A 24710-nucleotide genomic window follows, 5' to 3' on the forward strand; every position below is an offset into this window, starting at 1 on the left:
GATATCCAACAAAATACTAGAGACTCGTGAATCTTACATGAAAAATGACTATTGATATATCAATAAAATGTGCCTGATAGTATGATAAAAAATGATGCACTACATATTCATTAAAACAGCACTCATTTTCAATTATTTGTCTCCTGTGTAATGTGTGTGTCTATGTTGCAATACTTTTGGCACGGGAGGGTATGTATTTAAACTGTGTTCAATTTCCTCTGTATTTGTAACCTAAAATTTGTACAGGGCCTCTCAGGAAAACAGTTTTGATACTAAGAGAGTTAGAGAGCCTGTATAGTCCCGCTGCGGCACTAATTATCCTAAATGTCCTTTGGCTAGACATTAATCTACATTTGCCACACTCAACCCAGGTGAGGTCAATGGGTACCTGGTAGGATTATTCCTTGAAATGCACTGCGTGTGCTCTGATAACGGCTGCCAGAGCTAAAGCTAGGGTAATAATTTCAAAAGTTCTTTGGAAGTGCATAAGAGACTTTATATAATGTGTTATGCACTATACAAGAACAGACTATTATTATTATTTAAATAAAATTCATAAAAAAATAAATAATAAAACAAATCCTGCATACCTCTGGGTGTGGCATCAGAGGGAGACTCTTGATGTAGTCTGTGTACGACTCATGAGGGCCAGAAGGCGGACAACGATAGTTGCCACTCTCCGAGAAGCTGTACCCTTCCTCCGCAACGATCTGATCGTTGTAGAAGATTGCCAGAAGACTGATCAACAGACGGCGGTCGTGGTAGTCAGTCACTCGACCACCGTAGTTACACTCTCCGGTGAGATACGTCAAGGCTTCTAATGGGATCACATCATAGTCATTCAGAAACATCTGTTTGGATGGACAAGAAATCATTTAAAGTTTTATAAAATGATTAGTGTACATTTTTCTCAAATGATCAAAATGCTGTCAATAAAATCATTGTTGAAAGAAATTTTTCCTTTTTTTTTCTATGGAAATTTGCAATAAAACATCATCCGTCCCAATTGCTTTTCATTTGATACATGTAGGCCTACTTATGTTCAACAGCAATATACAAAACTAAGACTCATCAGCATTTACAATATGGTTTTTATCCTTACTAATAGCACAATTCAGTTTAAGCCTGGGATTTAACCCCCCAAAAAACAACAACAACAACAACAACAACAACAACAACAACAACAACAACAAAAACAAACAACAAATAAACAAATCAATCAATCGATCAATCACTCAATAAAAAAAAGGGGCCTGAATAGAATTTGAAGTTGATGAAAATATCAGAAAGTACCACAAAAATGTAAATAAGAAAAAGAGAAATAACAAAGATAACAAAATCCAGGATTCATGTAAGCTTACCTGCTGTTGTCTAACACTAATCCTAAGATCTGATTCATTGAACTCATACGGTGTATTCCAACCAAGAGGTCCAAACTGTCTTCTCTCTTGAACCAAGGCATGGAAGAAACAAAGGCTGAACAGTAGCTTCTTCCATAGCTGTGAAAACAAGACATACAAATCTGTTACTATCACTCATGTTCAATAGATTTCCATATTAGCTTCATCAAGTTTGCATGCATTTAACAACTGCCTCTTTCTTGTCTCCTCCCTTTTTTTCTTTGTTTCTTCTCCTGCTTCTACTACCTGCTTTTTCGTACAAATAAAATGTACTTAAATGTACTTAAATATATATATATATATATACACATATTCTGGTGAGATAACAAAAACTCTCAGATAATGAAAATAATTTTATGGATGAAAAGTGTTCCTAGCTGACCTGGGGGATGTTTCACAAAGACTATGATCGACTATAAGTTAGACTTAACTATGGCAGGCCGCTCATGCCACTGTTTGCCTTCACCATTTACTGGCAATTGTCTCTCAAGGGACGTACAAATCATGGTGACAAATCTAGAGAAGATCATAACAGTGAGATCAAACAATGGCATGAATGGCCTGCCATAGTTACCGGTAAACCAACTTAAAGTCGATCTTAGTCTTTGTGAAACACTCCCCAGGTTAGTCTAATCATATCTCATCCTAATCTATAATTATCTACAGTAAAAAGAAAATGTATATTTACGTCTGGTTTGGTGCATCCATTGAAGAACTCCGGATCTGATATAGGATCATTAAGGTACGATCTAAGCAGGTTAGCCCTGAGTCCCTTGGGAGGTTCATTGGTCATCTTGATGCCGTTCTGAAGGATGGAGACAGGGAAGGTCGGGGTCGGGTAGCTGGTCAGCCACAGACGGAAGGAAGGACGGGTTTTCTCGCTGTCTGTGATCAACTCCTCACAGATCTTCTCTAGGGTTGGTAACCATGACAACGCCAAGTGACAGTTCTGAAGCACCACCCAGGTACCATGCTCTACAGCCTGGAGAGGATCAAATCAAAGATGAGGATTGATACATCACAACCACAATGAGACATCTTCAGTATTACAATGTAATGTGCCAAAGAGGTTATATTCATTCCATGTTTCTGAAAGGAAGATTCATTTCTCGTCCATACTACATAGAAATACAGGTACAGATAAATGTAATAGAAAAGGAAACATTAAAGACAAAGATGAGTTCTAGTCATGCCATTGCATTGTGAAAGAAAAGGTGTGGAATGGATCAGAAAAAAGTTGATCATGTAGCATGTAAGTATTGGTGTGTACTGCAAGGTTCTGGAGTCATCAAAATCATAATAAATTTGGCCCAGTCTTGGTAAAGTAACAAGCACTGTACACAGAAAGATGTATATTAGACTACCTACACAAATGGTGTCAGGGCTACTTACCTTGATTTCCTTATCTTTCTATGCTCATTTTTCAGTCAGTATACATTTTCTACAAAAATTGTTTGGCAAATGACATTTATTTGTAATCTTGAACATTCAGTGTAAGTTTTGTTTGATTCTGTGAGAATTCATTTTCTTTCTTTTACCATAACTCAAGTTTATCTTTAAGTTTATAAAATCTATAAATGTATTTCATGTAAATAACAACTGCTGTTCTTTAAATATTAAAGAAAAAATTCACCTATTTTAAAATCAATATACTGTACCGACTTATTGAGAATGAAGTATAGCATTGTGTTATTATTTGTTTAGTAAAGTATGTCTATCCAAGTAAATCTCCTTCAGAATATCTATCCAGGCGCGGATCCACGGGCCCAATTCTATCGGCCCGGCTATGGCAAGCCCATTGTGTAAAAACTAGATATACTCAGTTTATCAGAAAAACTGTGTTTGTCAATGATAAACTCAGTTTATCAACTGATAAACTGAGTTTTTCTGATAAACTGAGTTTATCATTGATACACTGAGTTTTTCTTGATAAATTGAGTTTATCAACTGATAAACTGAGTTTATCAACTGATAAACTGAGTTTTTCTGATAAACTGTGTTTATCTGTTGATAAACAGAGTTTATCTGAGAAAAACAGAGTTTATATAGTTTTTACACAAAGGGCTTGCCATAGCCGGGCCGAAAGAATTGAGCCCGTGGATCCGCGCCTGTATCTATCTTACCTCATTGATCATCTTGGCAGCAATAGGACCTTGCCCTTGTCCCAGGGATACAGTCGCCATACCATTACCGCCCATACCTAGATAGAGAAAACATTCAAATTGCTTTAGTATGCATAAAGCTACCTCTCATTCAGCTATCTCTCATACATCCACATATCAACATATATAAATTATTCCACCTGTCTTCATGTGTGTACAAACATGCTTTGATTTATCTTCTAATACTTTTCCCTCTTTCCTACACCAATAACATACATGTTAAAGAAGTATTAAATTCTGCTCTGGCTGTAATGTTGATGTTGAATATTCTAGTTTCCATTCTAAAAAAAGATAAAAGGATTACAAACTCCCCCCTCCCTCTTTTTTCAGTTTTCTCTGTTAATTTCATTATTTAAAAAAACCTGTATATGAAAACACATTCAAAAGTATAATTAAAGTTAAAGCCCCATATTAAAATGAAAAAAGTAACTACAACTAGGTATAAATAAACATCAAAATGTATAAATGAAAACATATTGGTCTACTGCTATCGTATTAAACACACATAACAAGTAAACTTTAACATTTTATCTAAACTAATGTTAGTAACCCGATCACACTGCCAGAAAATAAGTACCGGTACATTAACTTGGTAAGAACACACTTGTAGCACTAGCGTGTGCAAGCATGGGTCAAACTACCATGCAATTAGTATCTCCCACACACACACACACACATCTTGTTACGATACACTATGGATAAAGATGATGAACAACGTTAGTGCACACAGGGATTAAAATCGTTATTGGTGCAATATATCTAGCGTTAGTTCTCCATTAATAATCATCACATGCAACAACATGCAGCTTGATTGAAGCCTGCCTGAAGAATATGCGTGTACAAAAAGTGAAGTGATAATCTGCATTCTGCCAGAATAAAGCTGTAAGAAAAATAAAACCAAAGTATACTGCTGATGTGATAAATGAGTCAAAAGAGAAATTGGAAACGAAATGAATTATAAAATGTAAACTTGTTTGGTCATCAAGAGGATACGAAGCCTGCCGTAGAAATGCACAATGTGAAGTATACAAAACTAGAAATGGAAAAGAGAAAATGAATAGAAACTCCTGCATTAGATGAAAAGAATAACGATAAGTATATAGACTTATACAAAAAAAATATACGATCTGTGATGTTGAATGATTAAATTTTAAATGGGTTCATCTCTTCAAGCTTATGCACAAGTTTTTGTTTTTCTTTTTTCTTTATATTGTTTGTAGTTGTGACCTTGATTAATTATGATTCAGTAATCATCAAGAAATATAAAACAAACAGAACTGAAAATATTTTTTCAAGAAATCTAAATATCTTCACTTTAATGGGAACAAATGTGGTTAATTGAAGAAGAAAAAATCAATAGAATGCTCGGAAAACAAATATTTCTATATTCCCTCACATGTGTCATAACAATACTTTGATTTGCTTTGATAAAATTGGAAAGCAGATTTATGCATATATGTATTTTATAACTTTATATAATACTGTTGCCATGGAAAAGGTGGGATGTTTTGCTTAATAACCACACTGGTAATATTACTTTTACGTGTAGATGGGCATTGTTTAGAAAATATAGCATACTTTCAGATTGCCTAGTTGTGTTAAATCAATACTGTTTGAATTTAATCCAGAGTATACTTTTATTTTGTTTGAATTTATTCAAATCAAATACAATACTTTACATAAGGACATCATATGATAACATTGAACAAAGATAAAGACGAAATAATCATATGCAGAAACAAGTAAACATGCAAATACATAAGAGCAGGAAATATCAACTCAATGATGAAAGAAATGTGATCAATGATCTCAATAAAGTTGCTTTGCAAGGTAAGATGACTCAAAAGTGTTCCACAAATTCAAGAAGGAATAGACCCCAAGTAGAAATGAACAAGTTGAATAGAACATATGAGGGTAGATAGGATGAAGGTACGTGGGAGGAAAGGTTGTGCATGACATACTACTGAGAGATCGGACGAGAGATGATCGGAAGATCTTGGATTTTCTTCGGTGACGATTCCTGTCGGCGAGGTACTCTAATCCTGCAGCTTCTACAGGATTATAGGGATCATCCTCTGTCCGCATCTCACCATCTCCAAGATCAGAAGCAACAAGGTCTGGCTCATCCTCCTTACTCTCAGGCATGTGATAGGGTGAGATTGGGGAAGGGGTGCCGTGCAGGGGCGTGTTTGGGGAAGGGGTTGCGTGCTGGGGTGAGTTTGGGGATGTGGTGGTGTTCATGAGGGGTGTGTTGCTTTGGTTGGGAGCATGTACAGGATTGGGGATGCTTGGTGAAGGGGTATCAATGTTTTGTTCAGCGTCAGAGTCAAAGACACTGTCCGCTTCGGGAATAGCTGAAAGGACACGTCTAGCAGGAATGACATCGACCAGATCATCTTCTACAAGCTCAAAGCTTTCATCTTGGGGATCACTATGAAGGTTAGAAGGGTGCAGCAACTTGTGTTTTTTGCCCTTATTAGTGTGAGATACATGGAGCGGCCGATTTTTATACGTCAGCGCATGCTCTAGATTCTCTGTACTACCACTGTCTAGCTGCTGTGATGTTTCATGAAGTAAAGAAGATGTATCTCCTCCAGCCTCTGTCATCTCTTCCTCTCCACCCTCATCACCTTCGTTCATTGAATCAAGAAGAGTAGACGCATCTGGTGTCTTCCTGTGAGCAAGCAGCTCAAGACTGCTCGTTGCGCGACTCATGTTGGATTTGACAGACATGGAGTCTTGCTTTGGTGGCTTCAGGAAACCTGTTTATTAACACACAGTCATCATCAAACACATATATATAGTACGTGGCATGCATCAAATAAATCAATAAATCATAACGATTTAGTCCATCTACTTAATGTAAAACCAGAAATTTGTACAAAATAAATAACAACCACTTACTGGGCACAAATCTTTTAATAATTTTGTGATATTCTATAATTATTTGGGGGCATGAAACCTTTGCAAATCTAGACCACTCACCAATTTGTCAAAGTTTCTTATATGCGAAGGTTTCTGGTCTTACAGCAGTCTGCATTCATGCATGCCTAAACCATAAGACCTATATCATGACATATACTGAATGACTAAATGAGTGAAATATGGTTTGATTTGCATTTTGTGTATATAATGATTACTTTTACATGTCATGTATTATTGTTGCAAATGGCTAGAAGCTGCTTGGCATATTTGTCATCTCTGTCAACTTTGACTTTAACACTTCCTGGCAAGAACTCTTTCACTTTGCATCCCATATTGAAACATATCAACCCTTTGCGTACGGGAACCAGGTGGCTACTGTATTAAGCCTCAGGGAATTAATGAATTCAGTAGTCAATAGATTAACATTACTACATCTCCTAAATCACTCAACATGAAATTCAATACTTAACTTCATAGTATCAAACAGCTCTTCAGCCTTTCCGTATCTTGTATTGAAACAGAACCCACTGTTAATATTTTAGTTACAGCATGCACCATGAAAAACACATGCCCTCCAAATATAACATGCACACACCACACAAGAGATACCTACAATTATCTAGTACCAACAAATCAAAACCATTAACAATATCATACGTTACTAAATTTGATGTCAGTATCAAAAATAGAATTAAAATGTTCAGTTCTGTTTAGTTGCTACTGATTAAGGCTAATCATTATTATATACATTAGTTGTGTGCATCTACCAAATTCTGTGTTGTGAAGGGGGAGGGGGGACTACTGTGTTTATGGGATGACTACCGGTACTGTAAATAGGGTAATTAAAAAGATTTTGAAATGTTGATTAAGAAACATAAATACTGAGGTACATAAATATTCTTAATGCATATCTTATGTCAAGATACAAAGACATTGTTTATAAATTGAAAAATAACATTTTGTAATGAAAAAAAGAAGATAATAAGTGATTTATGGCCATTTTTAGGTATCGGCAGCCATCTTGGAAGCCATCTTGAGAATATACATCTTTCTGAACCTTTCATTTTTGTATACTTTTAGTATGTTATTCCTGAGGTTGAATACTACTAGAAACCTTTTGTTGCAATTTGAGGGGGGACAAACCATATTTTGACCCGACTAAAACCAGATTGAATTCATATCTGTCTTATAGCTCAAAATGATGTGATTGGTATCATTTGAGATCCTACCTTTTTCAACAGCAAACTTCATGAGAACATTCATGGGATCAGCTCCAGGTGAAAGCACAAAGATGAGAGGAGTGAAGTAGGATGAGTCCACATAGCTCTTAGCAAGGTCAAAGGTCGGGGGTTCGATGTAGGCTTGACCCATTGCCTTGATGATGAAGTTTTGGACAGCTGGTACCATCTGGTAATGAAAATGATGAATAGAGCGTGTGACATCAACATGTCAAATTATTGCTGCTGATAAATACATGTCTGATTATTATCTCACAGCTTCTTGAAGTGTAATTACACTAATTAAATTAGACTAAACTTGATACAACTGAGTGTGATCATGTCATCATGAGAGTGGAAATGGTGTACATTGTGCATGAATGAATCTGATGACCGGGGTAATAATTTCTGTTACGCGCTTAGAGATGGTACTTTGTATTTAAGCGCTATGTAAATCCAGATTATCATCTTCATCATCATCATCATCATCATCATCATCATCATCATCATCATTATCGTTAATGTCATTATTATCATTATATATATGTTTATTTATACAAATTCAGCGATGAGGTCCAGTGAGCAATACTAGAACAGTGTTAACTTACTTTATCTGGTCTGATTATACGCAGGACGATAAGTTTCTCCATCTCATTTAGAGAAAGGTTCCAAGGTTCAGGTATCTTATCGGTGTGAGGTGATGGTGAGTCATACAGCTTCTTCCATTCTAAGATCTGGAAAAATACACATCCAAAAGACAATTTCAACCATAGGTGAATTCTCAGTGATATTGTAGCACCTAGCCTGTAGTAAATTAAAACATGATTTTTGGTATTGATGCCGATTGTTCAGCACTTTTGCAACTATTTTTCTTCTTGTGGTAATCTAAAATGTTTCTTACAAGCATATTATAAGACAGATGGGTTGATAATGAAGCATACGTCATTGACTTCTTCATGCATTCATACAATGGATAACCTAATACAGAGTTAAAAACAAAATTATAATCATGCTACATTTTCCTTGTAAAGAATTGCAATATGTGCCACAACAACATCATAGCTCATACATGTACAAGTATAAAAACTATATTTCTTTCAGAATAATATACAAAACATATTTCCCTTCTCCTACGAACACAAGTCAACAAGTTGTTCACTTTACAAGTATTACTTACATTACTCCTGAAATTGAGCATGAAATCATCAAACGCATCAAGCTGTGAGACTCTGACGACCTCCGCCCATGACTTGTCCGACAGCCAATTAGGAGCAGGATTAGGGAATGGATTCTCTAAAGCCACACCCCCTGTGAGAAGGAACCTCCATTCTCTATCATCAATCTCTCCTCTGAAAACAAAACAAAAGAGTTCAATATCAGATAAGGATTCTAAAGAAAGCTATTGTCGTTGTAGATACTTCACCATTATATTCCCATTTTTTATCAAATAATTTGTCCATCTGGCATTGCAGTGCTCTTCTTTCTTAAATTTAATTCAATTTAATTCAATAAATTTGTAATTATTCCAGCACAAACATTTAAAATATATAGGTAAATACATGAAATAGATATATGAGTCTAAAAAATATACAGTATAATATAGTACAAATTAAAAAACGTAAATATAATTGGAATTGGGATGGCCATAACAAACTCACGTATACTGACACAAGAAAAATGTCTGACATAAACTGTACTTTGGAACTTGTAAACCACAACAGTAAACGAGAGACAGAACACTGAATAGCTTGAGATCCTTGAAACACTTATTACTGCTTCTTCTCTTCTATCTTTCTAGTGCATTCATGCATGTGATTGGATGTATGACACGCCGATGAAATATTTGTTTCTCCATAACTACACTATATATATATATATATATATATACATATATATATATATATATACATTTACAATTCATCTATACATCGAAGGCCAAAAACTTCTTCAGAAGTAACAAATTGTTTTGTAAAGATAGTGATATTACTGATATAACTAAAATAAAACAACTTTCTTACCTGCCCTTAGCTATGCCAATACAGAGTATGAATGAAAAGAGCAGCTTATCCGTCTCAAACAATGATCGGCATACGTTCTGATAGATGCTATATGTGAAGTGATCATTGAGGCTCTTGATACGTCTCTCAAGGTCATTAGAGGGCTCGCTCAGACTGATGGACTGTAAGAAATAATTAGCAGCATTGAATTAGAAATTCTGGCATTTAATTTGTGACAATAGTGGACTACCAACTATGACAGACCATATCAACCATATACATGAGGTTTTATAGTATCTACATGTAAATCTAACCAGAATAAGTTGCAATCCTACTGCATTTTTATGTTAAGCGCGGCAATATAGTTGCCAAAGATTTACTTCTTTTTTCCCTTTTGTTATAAAAGATATAAGCAAGTTCCCAAAATACAGAACATTTCTGAAGAAAATCAATTATAAGACAGTTGTAAATACATGAAATAACTAACAATAACATTGTCTTATCTCCTAGAATTGTCAAGAATTCAACCAAAATAGTCACCATTCTTCGCAATCTAGTCAGATGTTCACTCAAGGTACACACAAAAACGGTTACACTCTTTTTTAAACTTGATGTGAAACACACCAGTACAATACAAATTGTTTATAATAGTGCAGGGGTGATAGTGAGAGTTAAAAAATAAAAAAGTTTTTCGCGCGAGGTGTTCAAGCAAGTCATGAAAAAACTGCGCCTCACCCCACTCCCCCCCTCCCCTCCAAATTTTAAACCAGAAAAAAAATTGATTAAAAAAATTATGATAATAATAATAAAATTGGGTAAAAATATAATCAGGAAACCGATTTAAATCAGGAAATTATTAGGCTTGTTAGAAGTACTATTGCACCAAATACCACAAAAAGACCCTGGGTTTTAAAAAACAAGACCAAAATTGATGAGATTATAGAATTATACTTCTTGGTTTTAACAATACAATCAATAAATATTGCAAAGCCTCTTAAAATATGCCATAAATGATGTAAAATGCAATTTAAAAATGATCTTGCTTTCATTTGTTTAGTAAACATATTAAGACGAGTCAATACATCAGTTTCAGGCAGTAGAATATATGGTGCCAAGTGTCTGTGCAAGGGCATAAGGGAAAAGGTGCAGTTCTGACTTCACCATACTGCTTGAAAATGAGAAATATGAACGCAAGAGAAGCAACTAAGCCCACCCCCTAAAAAAACAAAAAACCATACAACAAGGTTCTGAAAAAACAAGCACAAATACTATGCTAGAAATTGTGTAGTGAGTGCTGTTTCAGCCAGTGAGTTTGCGGTACACGGCAATATGACATCTCAGAAGGTGTGTTAAAAAGTAAATTATTATTTATTTCTCAAAACAGGAAATATATATGTTTCCCATTTTCTTAAGCTGAATGTAGCATATAAGGCATACCTATTATGAAATCAGTTGTGAATTAAACGAAGGTGATTACATAAATAAATATAATATTTAATCAAGGACTGCTCAATGTAATCTACTGCACAGTTCCATTTTCAGTAATGAATACAAACATATATTGTGAGTCGTTTCCAAACAGTAAAATACTTCAAGGTGTTAAAGCAATCAACATGTCATCTAATGTCACACAAAAAGAATTTATTATCCTTCACCATCAAGAGTGCTGACAATACAAAATCAAAAACAAGTAAAGGCTTGATTAGTGCAAAATATAAAGATAAAGCCCCCACAGTGTCTGCCATCTAACTCAATACATTGCATATTGAGCACTGGTGACTCATCCCCTCAACCTCAACACACCACATGGAAACAACGTCATGAGTGTGAATAAGACAAATTAAACAACAAATAAAAGCTTGATTAGTGCAACAACAAAAGATAAAGCCCCCAACATGTCTGCCACCTCATGAAGTCGGTCACATTGCATAGTGAGCACCGAAGACTCTTTCGATCCCTTCACCTCAACACACACTACATGGAAACACAGGACTTACTGGAATCTCCGCTAGCATTTCTGGTGTCATTCCTTTTGTGTCATAGACAGACTGAGCAGCATTTATGAGAGGTGAAGAAATGTCATATACATCATCAATTCATTCATCATATACGGTACTTAATTAATTATTGACAAATTCATGTGATGTGATTTAAAGATGCGGCATATACATATGTATGACCAAATCTATTTATGTGTTCATGATAGAGTAATATTTCATTATTTGAAAAGGATCATAACTATGAGAAAGAATACTTAAAGCCTGTCTGCACTAGTTTTAAACCTCCCTGCATGGTCACTGACAGGTGGATATCTCATCAAAACAGCTCTCAATTAACATAAGAAAAAGGGGATCATGGGGGACCAATGGGTACCGCTTAGGCATTGTTGACTGTTTAGAGGGAACAAGTAGCTACAAGTAGTGCAGTCTGGCTTTAAGAAGTAGAATTCAATAAGTTTATGATATGTAGCTGAAGTATTGAAGTGTGTGTATTTTTTATGCATATATATCTTACCTGCAGATAGAGGTTGATAAACCAAGCTAAGGAGTACTGATACATAGGCTCAATGTTAGCTAGGTCAGAGATTGTGAAGAAGAGTATCGATGAATGTTTGGCAACCTGCAGACAAAAAATAGACAAATTCATTCTTATCAATAAGTCACCATTGCCAGTCTAGATGTCATTTAATTCAATGAATTTAAATGAAATACACCATTATCTTTAATAGAGAAAGAAGAAATTTAAGCCTGATCTTTCGATACCAGCATGGAAAGGAGTGGAAACTGACAATGTATAAACCATAATCCAATCTTTCCACAAAATAATAAAATAATCGTCTTAGTACTTTTATCTTTTATGTAAGTGTTAGGCGCTATATAAGCACTGTAATTATTTATTATTTATTATTTGATGAATTTCAAATAACAGAGGAAATGGAGTTTTGTAATATAGGAAAACAAGAAGAAAAAAAAAGAGATTCTGATGTAACAAAAATAGTACTAACAATGCAAGAACACTTAACTTAAAAGCCATCTACTGTTTGTTTTACGTGTATTTAAAACATAACTGCTAGATGTATTTGCAAAAAAGTAGTTCAAGTCATCGACCAACTCGCAATCTCTGTTCATCTTCAAAATATTCATTCATGCCCTTTAATAGTTACATCTACTAAAACATATGGGCACCATGCTTTCTAGGATGCCATACCAGAACTATGGAATAATCTCCCAGCGTCTCTAAAATGTTGTCCTTCACTAAATCAGTTTAAGTTTAGATCTTGCCAGTCTTAAATCATAAAGTAAACATGTGAATGTTGTAATTGCAGGGTTGGGCGGTAAATACCGGTGGCGGTAATTACCGGCGGTAAATACCGGTAAATACCGTCCGGTAAATAAGATGCGCGTCCGGTAAATATGTAAAAAACAGGAAATATGATTTTAATTCTCTATTTATTAATAATTTTACTTGTTTTTAGCCTCATAACTGAAAATATTGTTCTGAAATAATTAGCAGCACAATACTCATAGTAGGAACACACAAATAGATTTATAAAATCCTCACTGCATACATGTACACACCCAAACAAATGGCATTTTGTTCATATGCTAATTAATAGGTATTCATGAATATGGTAATTAGCAACTGGGAACCAAAACCTTCATACAAGTTACTTTTATTGTTAAGTTAAAGATATTTGAATAAAATTAGTGAAAATTTGAACAAAATCGGGCAAGGAATAAGGAAGTTAAAGCTTTTTGAAATGACTAGTCATTAGAGGGCGATATTCAATTTGATGACATCATTTGCGGACAACTCTCCATGCCTTTTGTACATCACATTTCATGTATTTCTTCTTTCTTGTGATTGAGATAATAGAATGCAAAATGATATTCTACTTCACATGTTATGAAATCCGATCAAGAACACAAATAAATAGGAAAAAACGAGAGAATTGTGAAATTTGATGTACAAAAGGCATGGAGAGTTGTCCACAAATGATGTCATCAAATTTAATATCGCCCTCTAGTGACTAGTCATTTTAAAAAGCTTTAACTTCCTTATTCCTTGCCAGATTTAGTTCAATTTTTCACTGATATTATTCAAATATCTTAAACTTTACAATAAAAGTAACTTAGTATGAAGGTTTTGGTTCCCTTTAATGAAGAACATCATATCTAGATTAGGTGTATATTTGGTATCTTTTTCCTCTATTTTTTTCCAGCATTACATAGTTACAGACATAGACAAACACACAAACAAACACACACACACACTCACAAATAGTACACACAAGAGCAACCATAATCACCACCATTGTTATTATGTTCAAAATTGGACAATCCCTATGAACAAGTGAGTGTAAAAAAATATTTCCCGGTATTTCCCGGTAAAAAGTGGTAAATACCGGTAAAAAGCGGTAAATATCGGTAAATACCGCTTATTTCCCGGCGTCCGGGAAATAAGCCTCTGAAGCGGGAAATATGCCAACCCTGTGTAATTGATATAATAATTGTAAGTGATATTTGTTATGTCTTTCCTCTTCTCACTCTCTCTATATCTCTCTCTCTCATCTCAGCTGCAGAGAGATAATTATGTAATATGCACTGTATAAGAATCATCATCATTATTATTATAAGACCCATTCACATATGTTCTTACCGGTTTATATCCATCTCTCGTCTCATCAATCTCAGTCTCTGTCTTGCTGGCAATCTCCTGTTTCTCTGAGATCTCCTTGGAGAGGACCTTGGATGATGACAAGATCTCAATGGCTGTCTCATCTTCTAGGATGTTCCCTTGAGATGAAGATAGAACCTGAAGAAGAAAAAGTGTATGCGTTTAGAGATACCAAAATATGAAATTCAAATTGTATTAGATCATTTCAATCTATAATCTCTAAAAAAAGGTAATGCATTCAATCGATGCATTTCATATCTATGAATAAACAAAAATGTTATTCAATCAATAAGTACATCTTTGTTAAAAATGGAAATAAAAATTTGAACTTGAAATTAAACTAAATCATACCAAAAATTGCTCTATTGTGGGTAGAAGGATGATTTTGAAAAATAAATTTATTGCTTTTTAACATTCTTGTTCTGGTCGACTTTGTCAAATCTAAACACAATGTGGGTTAATCTCAAATTCCAAACAAACCTACTGATCTGACATAGATAAGCAAAAATAAAACTGTTGGAAATTTATGCCACACAAGAGGAAATATCCACACATGCTTGGTTTGGTCAAATTTACATTTTAAAAACATTTCAAGTACACTAAGTGTTACAATACTGACCTCGAGAATCTTGTCTTCAATCTCTTTGAGTTGTTTCTTGTTCTTAGCACTCTCAATGATGAGCTGGTTCTTCTTCTCTTCTAGATCTGGCTTCTCTTTAGCTGCAACCAAGCCCAAAAGCTGATCCTCTAAGCCAAGGGGTGTGATCATAAAGTTCAGCAATGTCACCTGTAAAATATAAGAGAACATTTTTACAGATCTGTAATGTGTCCTTAATCTCAAAAAGTTAAAACTGAGGAAGGATAATTCCTGTTTTCTTTTATAACAGGAAATAAGATATAGTGTCTCCAAAGCCAAAGCAAAATTCATGAAAATGTAAACGAAACTATCACACCAAATGCAAAATGTATCAGTGACTGCATTTTGTTTAAGACCAATTAAGAAACAGTGGTACATTTTTCCAATTCCATTTGAACTGCCCAGGCTGAAAATCACTTCATATTATCAAGAATCAAAGATATATTATTAATCATTGAAAGAACATGCAGTTCCAAGTTGTACAAAGTAGACACTTAATTTCAGTTCAAACGGACAAAATTTATGCTGCCAGTGGAAAACACATAGAGGTTGCTCTTTTAATCACCTTGACAGACACCTCAGGAAGGTAGTGTGGATTACGAAGCCTCGTCGTGATGTAGAACTTGAAATCTCGACTGAACTCTACCACATTATCACCAAGACGGATGTAGTCCAAACCATTCTGTACAAACAGACAGAGGAATGATAATAATAATTATAATATAGCGCCCAATACATACAACAATGTGCCTAAGCGCTTTACAGATATATTATTACCCGGTCATCGGATTCAGGCTTTCCCGCACACAATATATGCACATTTTCCACTCCCTGGGGAGTATTCCAGCCAGTCGCCCTTTTACAAGCGCACACTTGCTCATCCAACCACATGAACTTTCGCATCCTACTGGGTACCCATTTAACACCTGGGTGGAGAGTAGCAAGTGCAGGTAAATATCTTGCTAAAGGATATTAGTGCCGTGTCGGGACTCGAACCCTCGACCTTCGCATATCCAGTCAAGCGCCTTAAACCACTCAACCACACACAAACAAAATTGGTTAAATTATTTATTGTAGGATAAGAATCTTTAATATATTGGCATCATGCAACATCATCAATCAATGCTTAAACATTCATCATTTCATCAATCGCTGCTCTCTTGTAATTGTTGACTATTAATTTTAAGAAACATTGATAATTTCATAAGATTCACAGTTTTAACTAAGATTAGACAGAGAACTTGTACTAAATGCCAAGAAATCACAGACTTGAAACCCAAGTACACAACTTCTCCAATTATATTCCAAGGACTTTAGAAAAGAATGATATTATTTCAATTTCAGTAGTTCTACTCACCTGTTTGAAGGTTTGTTTCAGCAGCAGTGGTTCCAGAACAGGGTCCAATTCTTCACCCACATTCTCCAATAAACATGGCTGACCAAACTGCGATATACACATAATCAAGCAACACTTGGAATTCAAAGTAATTTGACATAGTATATTCAAATAAAGCATATGGAAATTTAATGACACTGTAGCACAAGGTTGAGCTAGTGTACATGATTTAAGAAATGATAAAGATCAGGGAGAGAATTATTTTGCAACCACTAATCAATGCAACTGAATATAGTGCAGGTAGAAACATCCAGTCTTTTCTTTTTAATATCAAGGTACCTCACCAGTTCTCCTTTAAACAGTCTCTGTTTAAATAATACAAATGATATTCTATGAAAAGACAGCTTTATTGTCTTGGACAAGAATACAATTCTGACTGACCTGCATGCAATTCTCTAATGTCCTTGTGTAGGTGGGGTCAGATAGTTTAATGACCTGTAGCTTGTTGGGTTTCTCCATGTTCTTGACCCATTTATTGGCCTGACCTTGAGGGTCAATCATGAGAGGCCATCGGTTGGCATTGGTCACTATCAAGGCATTGTCAGTCGAGAAGCTAGAGGGTGAAAAACACAATATAAGTTGATACTATCATAAAGTTTATCTGTATTGGTAGCTTTTGGTCAAGTAGAATACATGTGGCACATTCCACAACTTCCAATTAATATATCCCATGCAGGGCCCAGTCTTATAAACAGCTGTGATTAAATACAATTTATTTGCATTTGATGTCAATCACAACTATGTACATACATGTATAAAGAGATAAGAGACTGCAAACTTGCACTTGATTAGAGGACGTATGATTTATCTTGATAAATCACAATGGGGCCCAGGTTTCATACAATAATTGATATTTTTGCTAGAATGTGACAGATTGATCATTCTTTCAACATTTCAACAGTCTCCTTTTCATTTTCATAAAGCATTATGTACTACGTCATATTTTAAAGTTCCTTGGACCACAATAAAATGAGAACTAGTAAACAACAAAGGCAGACAACCAAATGACAGCATTCTTTTTTCAAGTATTTCGATGAATTGTATTGTTTGATATGGGGGAAAGGTACTCTCTATAAACTGAACCATAGAAAGAGTGCAGAGAATAGAAATCTTCAATGAGTTTCTCACTGATTCTAACTTACTTATCAACAGGTAAGCCTGCTAACTGCCAATCGCGAACTTTGACCGGATCTCCAAGAGTAGCAGAGAGAGAAAAGACGCTAGATACTGGAATATCCTTCTCCACACACATATCATACCAGTCCTTCAGACATTCCTGCAATCAAAATGAAAGAAGTAAGAGTTTTTTTGTTCATGAAAATGTGTTTTATCTTAAAACGTGTGAACCCGACTGATCATCATCTGAAAATGTATGTGGCACCAGTCATGTGAAACACTGCCCAGTGACATTAGAACCATCAGTCTTGGTACATTTTAAACAAGAATTAAGCAGCTCCTTTTCACCTAGAACTGCTAGGAAACTTGATGTTACATGGCTTCTTGGAAAATACAAGACATATATATACCTCACACATATACTTGACTAAACAACTGAACTTTGTGCTATTGTAAAACACAGCTACCACAGCACTGAATTTGCGTTAAAAAAATGTACAATATTGTCATTAGCATCAAACTTGAGCATTTCAAAGAACAATTTGTGTTTGTAAATGCAGGAGATTGCAAATTTTTGTAAAAATTGACAAAAACTTTTACAAAAATCTAAAGAAAAGAAAGTAGTTAATATAATTCTAAATGATAGTGTATCGTCTTACCTGTCTAAATGACAATGTGAATGGACCGAGGTAAGCGACTACACCAGCTGATAACAACACATCACCCACAATGTTGATATACGTCTCACTCAGCTCCTCCGTCAGCTGTACATGGGGAAACAGATTGATATATTATAGAAAATGCTATCTATAAATCAGCAATCAGCAAATATGTTTTGAAGCCTTAATTTCTTTTTACTACAAAGTAAACAAATGTTAATTTTACCTTTGAACAGATTGAAACTGGTTATTTTTCAGAAGTGTTGTCTGCTCACTGTCATTCAGTAGAATTCTAACACAACACTAACTTCGTAATATATCTCTCGTCATTCACTGCATCCACTTTGATCAAATGTACTGTGAGAAAGTATACCATGACACAACTTGAAATGATGTTACTCTTTTTTTACAATTTAAGTTTCTAGATTGTACAGTTGTTAATGAGTTTTATCTTACCTGTAGCCATCTATCTTTCTCTCCTCCAAGTCCAGCAATCAGCTTCTCAGCTCGGATCAGTTTCAGCTTTGTCAACTCAATATTATCCTCTAAATCCTTCAGAATACACACAATGAGAACATGATTAAGATACTATATATCATGGAATCCAAGTGATTTGCAAATAAGTGATTTATCCAACTTGTCAATCTATACATTTGATCTGTAGGCTTTGAATCATAATCTAGAATATCACTCAACAAATAATAATCAACTGAGACATAAAGACAGAATGTTCATTCTTGCCATGAACCTGAACTTGGCTAGCAAAGCATGATCATAATAAGTAGGATAATCATTGCAAGATATTGAAAAGGGTCTTATAAAGAGATACATGTATGTGATTGATCTGAATCAAACACAATACCATCAATTCATCTGGATGTAACAGAGTGTATCCCTCACATGTTATGGTTGGGTTTTCAGTGAATATCATGTTGTCGAAGTGTGTTCGTGGTTGAGTGGGTATGCACCGGACTGTGGATCACAAGGTCTGTGGTTCGAGTCCCGCCGTGCCACTGATGTCCTTTGGCAAGACATTGATCTACATTTGCCACGCTCGACCCAGGTGAGGTAAATGGGTACCTGGTAGGATTATTCCTTGAAATGCACTGTTCGCCAATAACGGCTGTTGGAGCTAAAGCTAGGGTAATCATTTCCAAAGCTCTTTGGAAGCGCATAGGGACGTTATAATATGATAAACAAGAACGGAATGTTATTTATTATGGTAAGTTATGATTGATTCAGATCATATGCTATTTCTTTCAGAACAGGGCCAAGAGCAAAGCAAAAACATTTCGTACCTTCTTCTCTCCTTCTTTACGAGATAGCTGGTCATTCAGTGCTTGTAGTTTCCCCATGATCTCCTTCAAGACACCTCTTTTCTCATTGAGATGACCTTCTTGCTCCTCTAGTTTAGATTCCGCTTCCTGAAGACGTGCTTTCTTGGGGGCAACCACCTACATAACCAGGTCACATTATAAAAAGAGGCTTAATACTAACTCTAGCGAATGGAACGTAGCAAAAATGAAAACTTAACTTGCTGTTTTCTGTATGAAAATAAAACAAAATTTGTTAGACTGTTCAACTGGTAAAATGCCATCTGGCATGCTCACAACCGATGATTTTAATGAATAAAAGTTAAAGTTGTTGGGGCTGGTGTGTTCCTATCTACTCTAGATCTAGCTACTATATATTCATGAAAGCAACGAATAACAAAGGCTCTTCAGCAGAGATCTACCTTTTAGTCCATATACCTTCATTTTTATTTTTATAGGAAAATTAAAATCATCACCACATAATTATCACCTGAGCCAATAAAAGTAGAGGCCTCTCAATACGGGATCAGCTCCCATCTCCTTTGCACCAGAAACATAGGATTTATTAGAACAGTAGGGCCATTAAGGGGTGCAGCTACCAAGTCCCCTGCAGGGGCAGGTATTCCATTCAAACAAATTTCGGTTTTCTTCAAATATAAAAATGATTCCTACAATTTGTGGCCACAATCCATACCAACATTGCCGTATGAAATCATATCTATACACTTCATGATCTATCTTGAAAACTTGAGCCTTTGGCTCAGGCGAGCTATAAAAAAAAATGAAACATGAATGTGCATTAATTACCTTGGCCACTCTATCATAGACCTCCACGGCCCTGACCCAGCTGCACAGACCTTCACACGCAGAGGATACCTTCTTGACCACTTCAGGTCTGAAGTCTGGATTGTTGATATACTGGTCTCGGATCTTCTTGGTGATTGCAGGAGGGATGTTGTCTTTGTCATACTCCCTGAGAGACTCCAGAAACTTCATATCCCCAAGCATCTGCAATCAAATTAGGATTTGTTTAAGCCATTCGCAAATAGCATGATTCTGATATACTGACCTCGCGATTAATTGATGCAAAGTTTTATTGGTCAGTCTTTTACTAAAATGATACTTCTGTCAATCTGAATCTAATGTTTCATCAAAAAATTCAGTCAATATCTCTATTTTGCTCTGATTGGTAAAAGTTGAATATCAATAGTGCAGATTAAGCGTCATCCCCTAAAATGCATGCCTCTTCATTGTATTATCACTTTGATTGCTTAAATGAGTTTTCTTCTCTAAAATGTAGTATTTATACCAATCTATTGTTCTTTGAGACATGCTTCGAGGACACTTACCCTTTTCGCTCCTGGCCAGTAGTCATCAAATGGCTTGCCTTGATCATTAGTCTTCTTTTCTCCCTTTATCCCCTACAAAAAGAAAACAATTTCTTAAAATGACTTGGTTGCTATACACCATCATGAAACTGACTATTATGGTAAAATATTATGTTCAAAGTAAATGTTTGCACTCTTTTATCTACACATAAAATTAAAAACAAAGAAAGTTACGTGTATCTGCCCTACGAACCAACTATTTGTATATTCATTGTCATCATCATGGGTAGCATCACTATTATTTACACAATAACACCACCTAAATTATCATTATCACTACCATCATCATCACCATTATCAACATCAACATCACCCTACCCATCACCATGGTCAACAATACCATCAATATCACCCCTAACTATCATCATCACAATCATCATCATCACCATCACCATCACCGCAAAAATTGTCATTACAATCACCAGCATCATCATCATCGCCCTCATTATCATGAACATCATCACGACCACACCACCTTGACCACCACAACTCTCATCTTCATTATCATCTTCATCATCATCATCATCATCATCATCATCATCATCATCATCATCATCATCATCATCATCATCATCATCATCATCATCATCATCATCATCATCATCATCATCATCATCATCATCATCATCATCATCATCATACATATCTAACCATTCATGATGTAGATGGCTTCCATAACCAGTCTGACACGAACATGGGGATATATATTTCATGGGTTTAACATTGGTGATATTATCTTGAGAATATCAAGAACCCCCTCCCCCTAATCATAATCACCACCACAACCACTACCATCATAACTGTTACCATCATTTACACCTCCATCACCTTAACCATAGTCAACATCACAATGATGATGTATATCTAACCTTCATGATGCAGATGGCTTCCATAACCAGCCTGACACCAGCCGGAGGGTTCAACATGGTTTTCACTATGGTGATATCCTGCTGTTTAAGTGTATTCAACGCTCTCACAGCAGCATCCAATGCTGGCATGGCAACTGCTAGATTCGCTTCACAGTCCTCCTGCAGATGCAAAAATATAAAAAATCTTCTTAGATGAAAAAAGAAATTAATTGTGGTTTGTAAGCTTACATAGCTTAAATTTTTGAAATTGAACAAAATAATACTAAAGGAAAAATTGTACAACTGTGGAATAATAAGCATGCAGTCAAACTTGTATAATAATACTCCACACTACATGGATGCAAAATGAATTTGACCATTAACCACAAATTTCCTTTTTACAATTTCATATGTTAGATGTGGATTAAATGACACTTGTAATGGGTGACTATGCAGTCTGTACGCCTACAAACTAAGTGTACATGTAAGAAATATTTTAATTTGTTTTTTAATTGTTAAAGACCTCTAGCAAGAAAAGTATCAGGATTGGACTGACCTTGATTGCCTGAGCTTCGTTTGCAGCAGCATTAGCCACAGCCTCATCAGCAGCAACAATCTGTCTCTTAGCATCAACCTCCTGAGTCTCTTCTTGTACAATCACAATCAGTTTATCAGTCTCCTTACTGTTCTCTATCAGCTTGGGTTGTAAGGCTGTCAACTCCTCTTGCATCACAGAGATCTAATTATCAAGAGAATTAGGAACAACAAATAAGTTAAAGGCATCGTTTAACAATGTTAAATCTGAGATGCATGGTCCTACGTGTTATCAGTGTCTGTGATATGGTGTAATATTGAAGCCCTAAAAAAAATTGCACTTTAAAATGATCATGAAGTTCTTCAAAAAAGTAAAAATCTTTGAGTGACCGGTTTTACCATACTCAATTTTCCCCAATAGACTGTAGTGTTATAAAAACCGTCAAGAACACAAAAAATATGAATTTAGATTTCCAATCATAAATATCTTGATAATCAGACAGGCTATCGGCTTGTAAAAGTCGTGGGATTCCTGACTGACCAACAGGTTTATGATTATTATTGCAGCGTGAGCTAATTAGTCCAGGATTTTGTTTCAGAATCTGAGGCAATTTTACTGAGTCACTTTAAAAGAAGCGGCACTACCCCCCCCCCCCCCCCCTGCATCACAGGGAATGATGACTTATGTCAGAAAGAAATTCATCAAAGGCAATAGCTTATTTTGTAATTTTCATGTGTATTCATATACTAGTATTTGATATAAATATATTATGCTTTGTATTGCATTATGCAACGGTGTTATTAAAGATGAACTGAACCTCCATCTCTCGCATATAAAAGAACATATATCTGATTCTATATTCTTGTTAGCTCATCTTGCATCACCAAGATTAAAATACCACAGCAGGAAACATATTACTTTGAGGAAACATTGATCAACATCAAATCAAAAGTGTATTCATATACTTGTTCTTGATATAAATATATTATCTCTGTATTTCATTATACCATAGTGGTTTTCAAAATAAACTGAACCTCCATTTCTCACATATACAAGAACAAGAACACAAAAATAGCTGCACAAACATGCAAGTAGCTGTCACAGATACACTCTAGACTTTCTTTGAGAAACAAGAGATTGGACCGAGCGTAAAATAATACTGACCTGAGACGCAGCAAAGTCCAGTTTCTCAAGTCCCACCATGTATCTATTCTTAAGAGTAAAGATCTCCATTCTCTTGCGATTAAGAAGCGTCTTGAAAGTCTTGATGAGCTCCAGGTACGAGGTCGGTGTCACATAGTTGGCTCTCCTCAGTATAGTGAAAAACCTGTTTAAACAAACAAATATTCTTTAGTTTTCATTAACGTCTATTTATTAAAACTAACTAAACATTGTAGGCCTACCTAGAATTTTCACACAAAATACCTACCAACTTTAAAAAGAGTTTGCCAGCACATGTGTGTCCTCTATTACCAAAGAGATAGGTATGTATGCCAGATTGCATTTATAAAAATCAAAATCAAAGTGAAGAATAGAAGACAAGGATAGCGCAAGAGCCTCACTGGAAAGTAGTATGATACAAAGCATTCCAGCCCAATTGGTCAGGTAAGAATGACTGTTTATTTGCTTCTACATGTAGTTTATTAATATAATGATTGCAATAAGAATTCTCGAAAATTACCATCAAGAGTGACTAGTCGTTATAGGTCATGTATGTATAAAAGCACTTACCTGTCTGACATAGCTCTGACGCTCTCGTGAAAGTGTTTACACATGACGACCGTCTCCGCTCTGATCTCATCCGACATCTCAACATCATCTAAGAACTTGTGGGCTACCATCTCAAGAGCATCTTCTGGCCAGGCCTGAGTTAATAAATAAATCAAAGACAACTTTCATATTGGAGCCATGTTAACGGGACAATACGTGTACATGTCCATGTAAAACATTCAAGTTAAACATGTTTCAAAGTTTCATGTTAACAGACCATCAAAACCAACTGCTTGAGCAATTGGCAAACCTTGAAAGTCATAATGGATATTAGTCTGTAATCTAAAGCACACTATATGATCCCACTACAATCTCATTTTGGAATATTTTGCAATAGCATTTGATACAACCAATCAAACATGTAAAATCTTAATGCCCAAGGATCCGAATAGATGATGATTCATAAAATCTAAATTACAAGGGATTTTATGCTTCCTTGTAAGAGGAAAAACTAAATTGGCTCAGAATTGTAGTGATTTCAGACCAGTAGTGTGATTGTCTACAATTTGAAACCAATACAGCTTTTATTCTGCCTAAATGCACCAACAATTCTGGTTGTTGGTATAAATTCTTCTCATTATTTAGAAACTAAATCAGGGAGACAATTTTGTTTAGATTTCCTATATCTAACACAATTGCCATTTCTTCAAAAATCAGATCACAGGATGAT

The 24710-nt window shown here is 35.3% G+C and overlaps 1 protein-coding gene across 1 annotated transcript in view; it reads right to left on the reverse strand.

Annotated features, from left to right (window-relative positions):
- LOC587136 (dynein heavy chain 3, axonemal) overlaps positions 1-24710 on the reverse strand; it is a 90077-nt gene that overhangs the window by 10217 nt on the left and 55150 nt on the right. The window contains exons 52-77 of the mRNA XM_030982799.1: positions 24002-24135; positions 23435-23597; positions 22292-22474; positions 21757-21915; positions 20849-20920; positions 20307-20507; positions 19485-19640; positions 18643-18738; positions 18187-18291; positions 17554-17687; positions 16793-16964; positions 16373-16459; positions 15581-15697; positions 14998-15165; positions 14361-14516; positions 12216-12320; positions 11699-11749; positions 9723-9883; positions 8882-9053; positions 8313-8438; positions 7717-7894; positions 5524-6324; positions 3524-3600; positions 2089-2382; positions 1362-1499; positions 591-851 (exon numbers count right to left, since the gene is read on the reverse strand). Of these exons, the coding sequence (XP_030838659.1) occupies positions 591-851; positions 1362-1499; positions 2089-2382; positions 3524-3600; positions 5524-6324; positions 7717-7894; positions 8313-8438; positions 8882-9053; positions 9723-9883; positions 11699-11749; positions 12216-12320; positions 14361-14516; positions 14998-15165; positions 15581-15697; positions 16373-16459; positions 16793-16964; positions 17554-17687; positions 18187-18291; positions 18643-18738; positions 19485-19640; positions 20307-20507; positions 20849-20920; positions 21757-21915; positions 22292-22474; positions 23435-23597; positions 24002-24135 (4467 nt within the window). The remainder of the gene's footprint in view (positions 1-590; positions 852-1361; positions 1500-2088; positions 2383-3523; positions 3601-5523; positions 6325-7716; positions 7895-8312; positions 8439-8881; positions 9054-9722; positions 9884-11698; positions 11750-12215; positions 12321-14360; positions 14517-14997; positions 15166-15580; positions 15698-16372; positions 16460-16792; positions 16965-17553; positions 17688-18186; positions 18292-18642; positions 18739-19484; positions 19641-20306; positions 20508-20848; positions 20921-21756; positions 21916-22291; positions 22475-23434; positions 23598-24001; positions 24136-24710) is intronic.

The sequence above is a fragment of the Strongylocentrotus purpuratus genome, unplaced genomic scaffold (assembly GCF_000002235.5).
Source record: "Strongylocentrotus purpuratus isolate Spur 01 unplaced genomic scaffold, Spur_5.0 spur5_contig_827, whole genome shotgun sequence".
Lineage (NCBI taxonomy): Eukaryota > Metazoa > Echinodermata > Echinoidea > Camarodonta > Strongylocentrotidae > Strongylocentrotus > Strongylocentrotus purpuratus.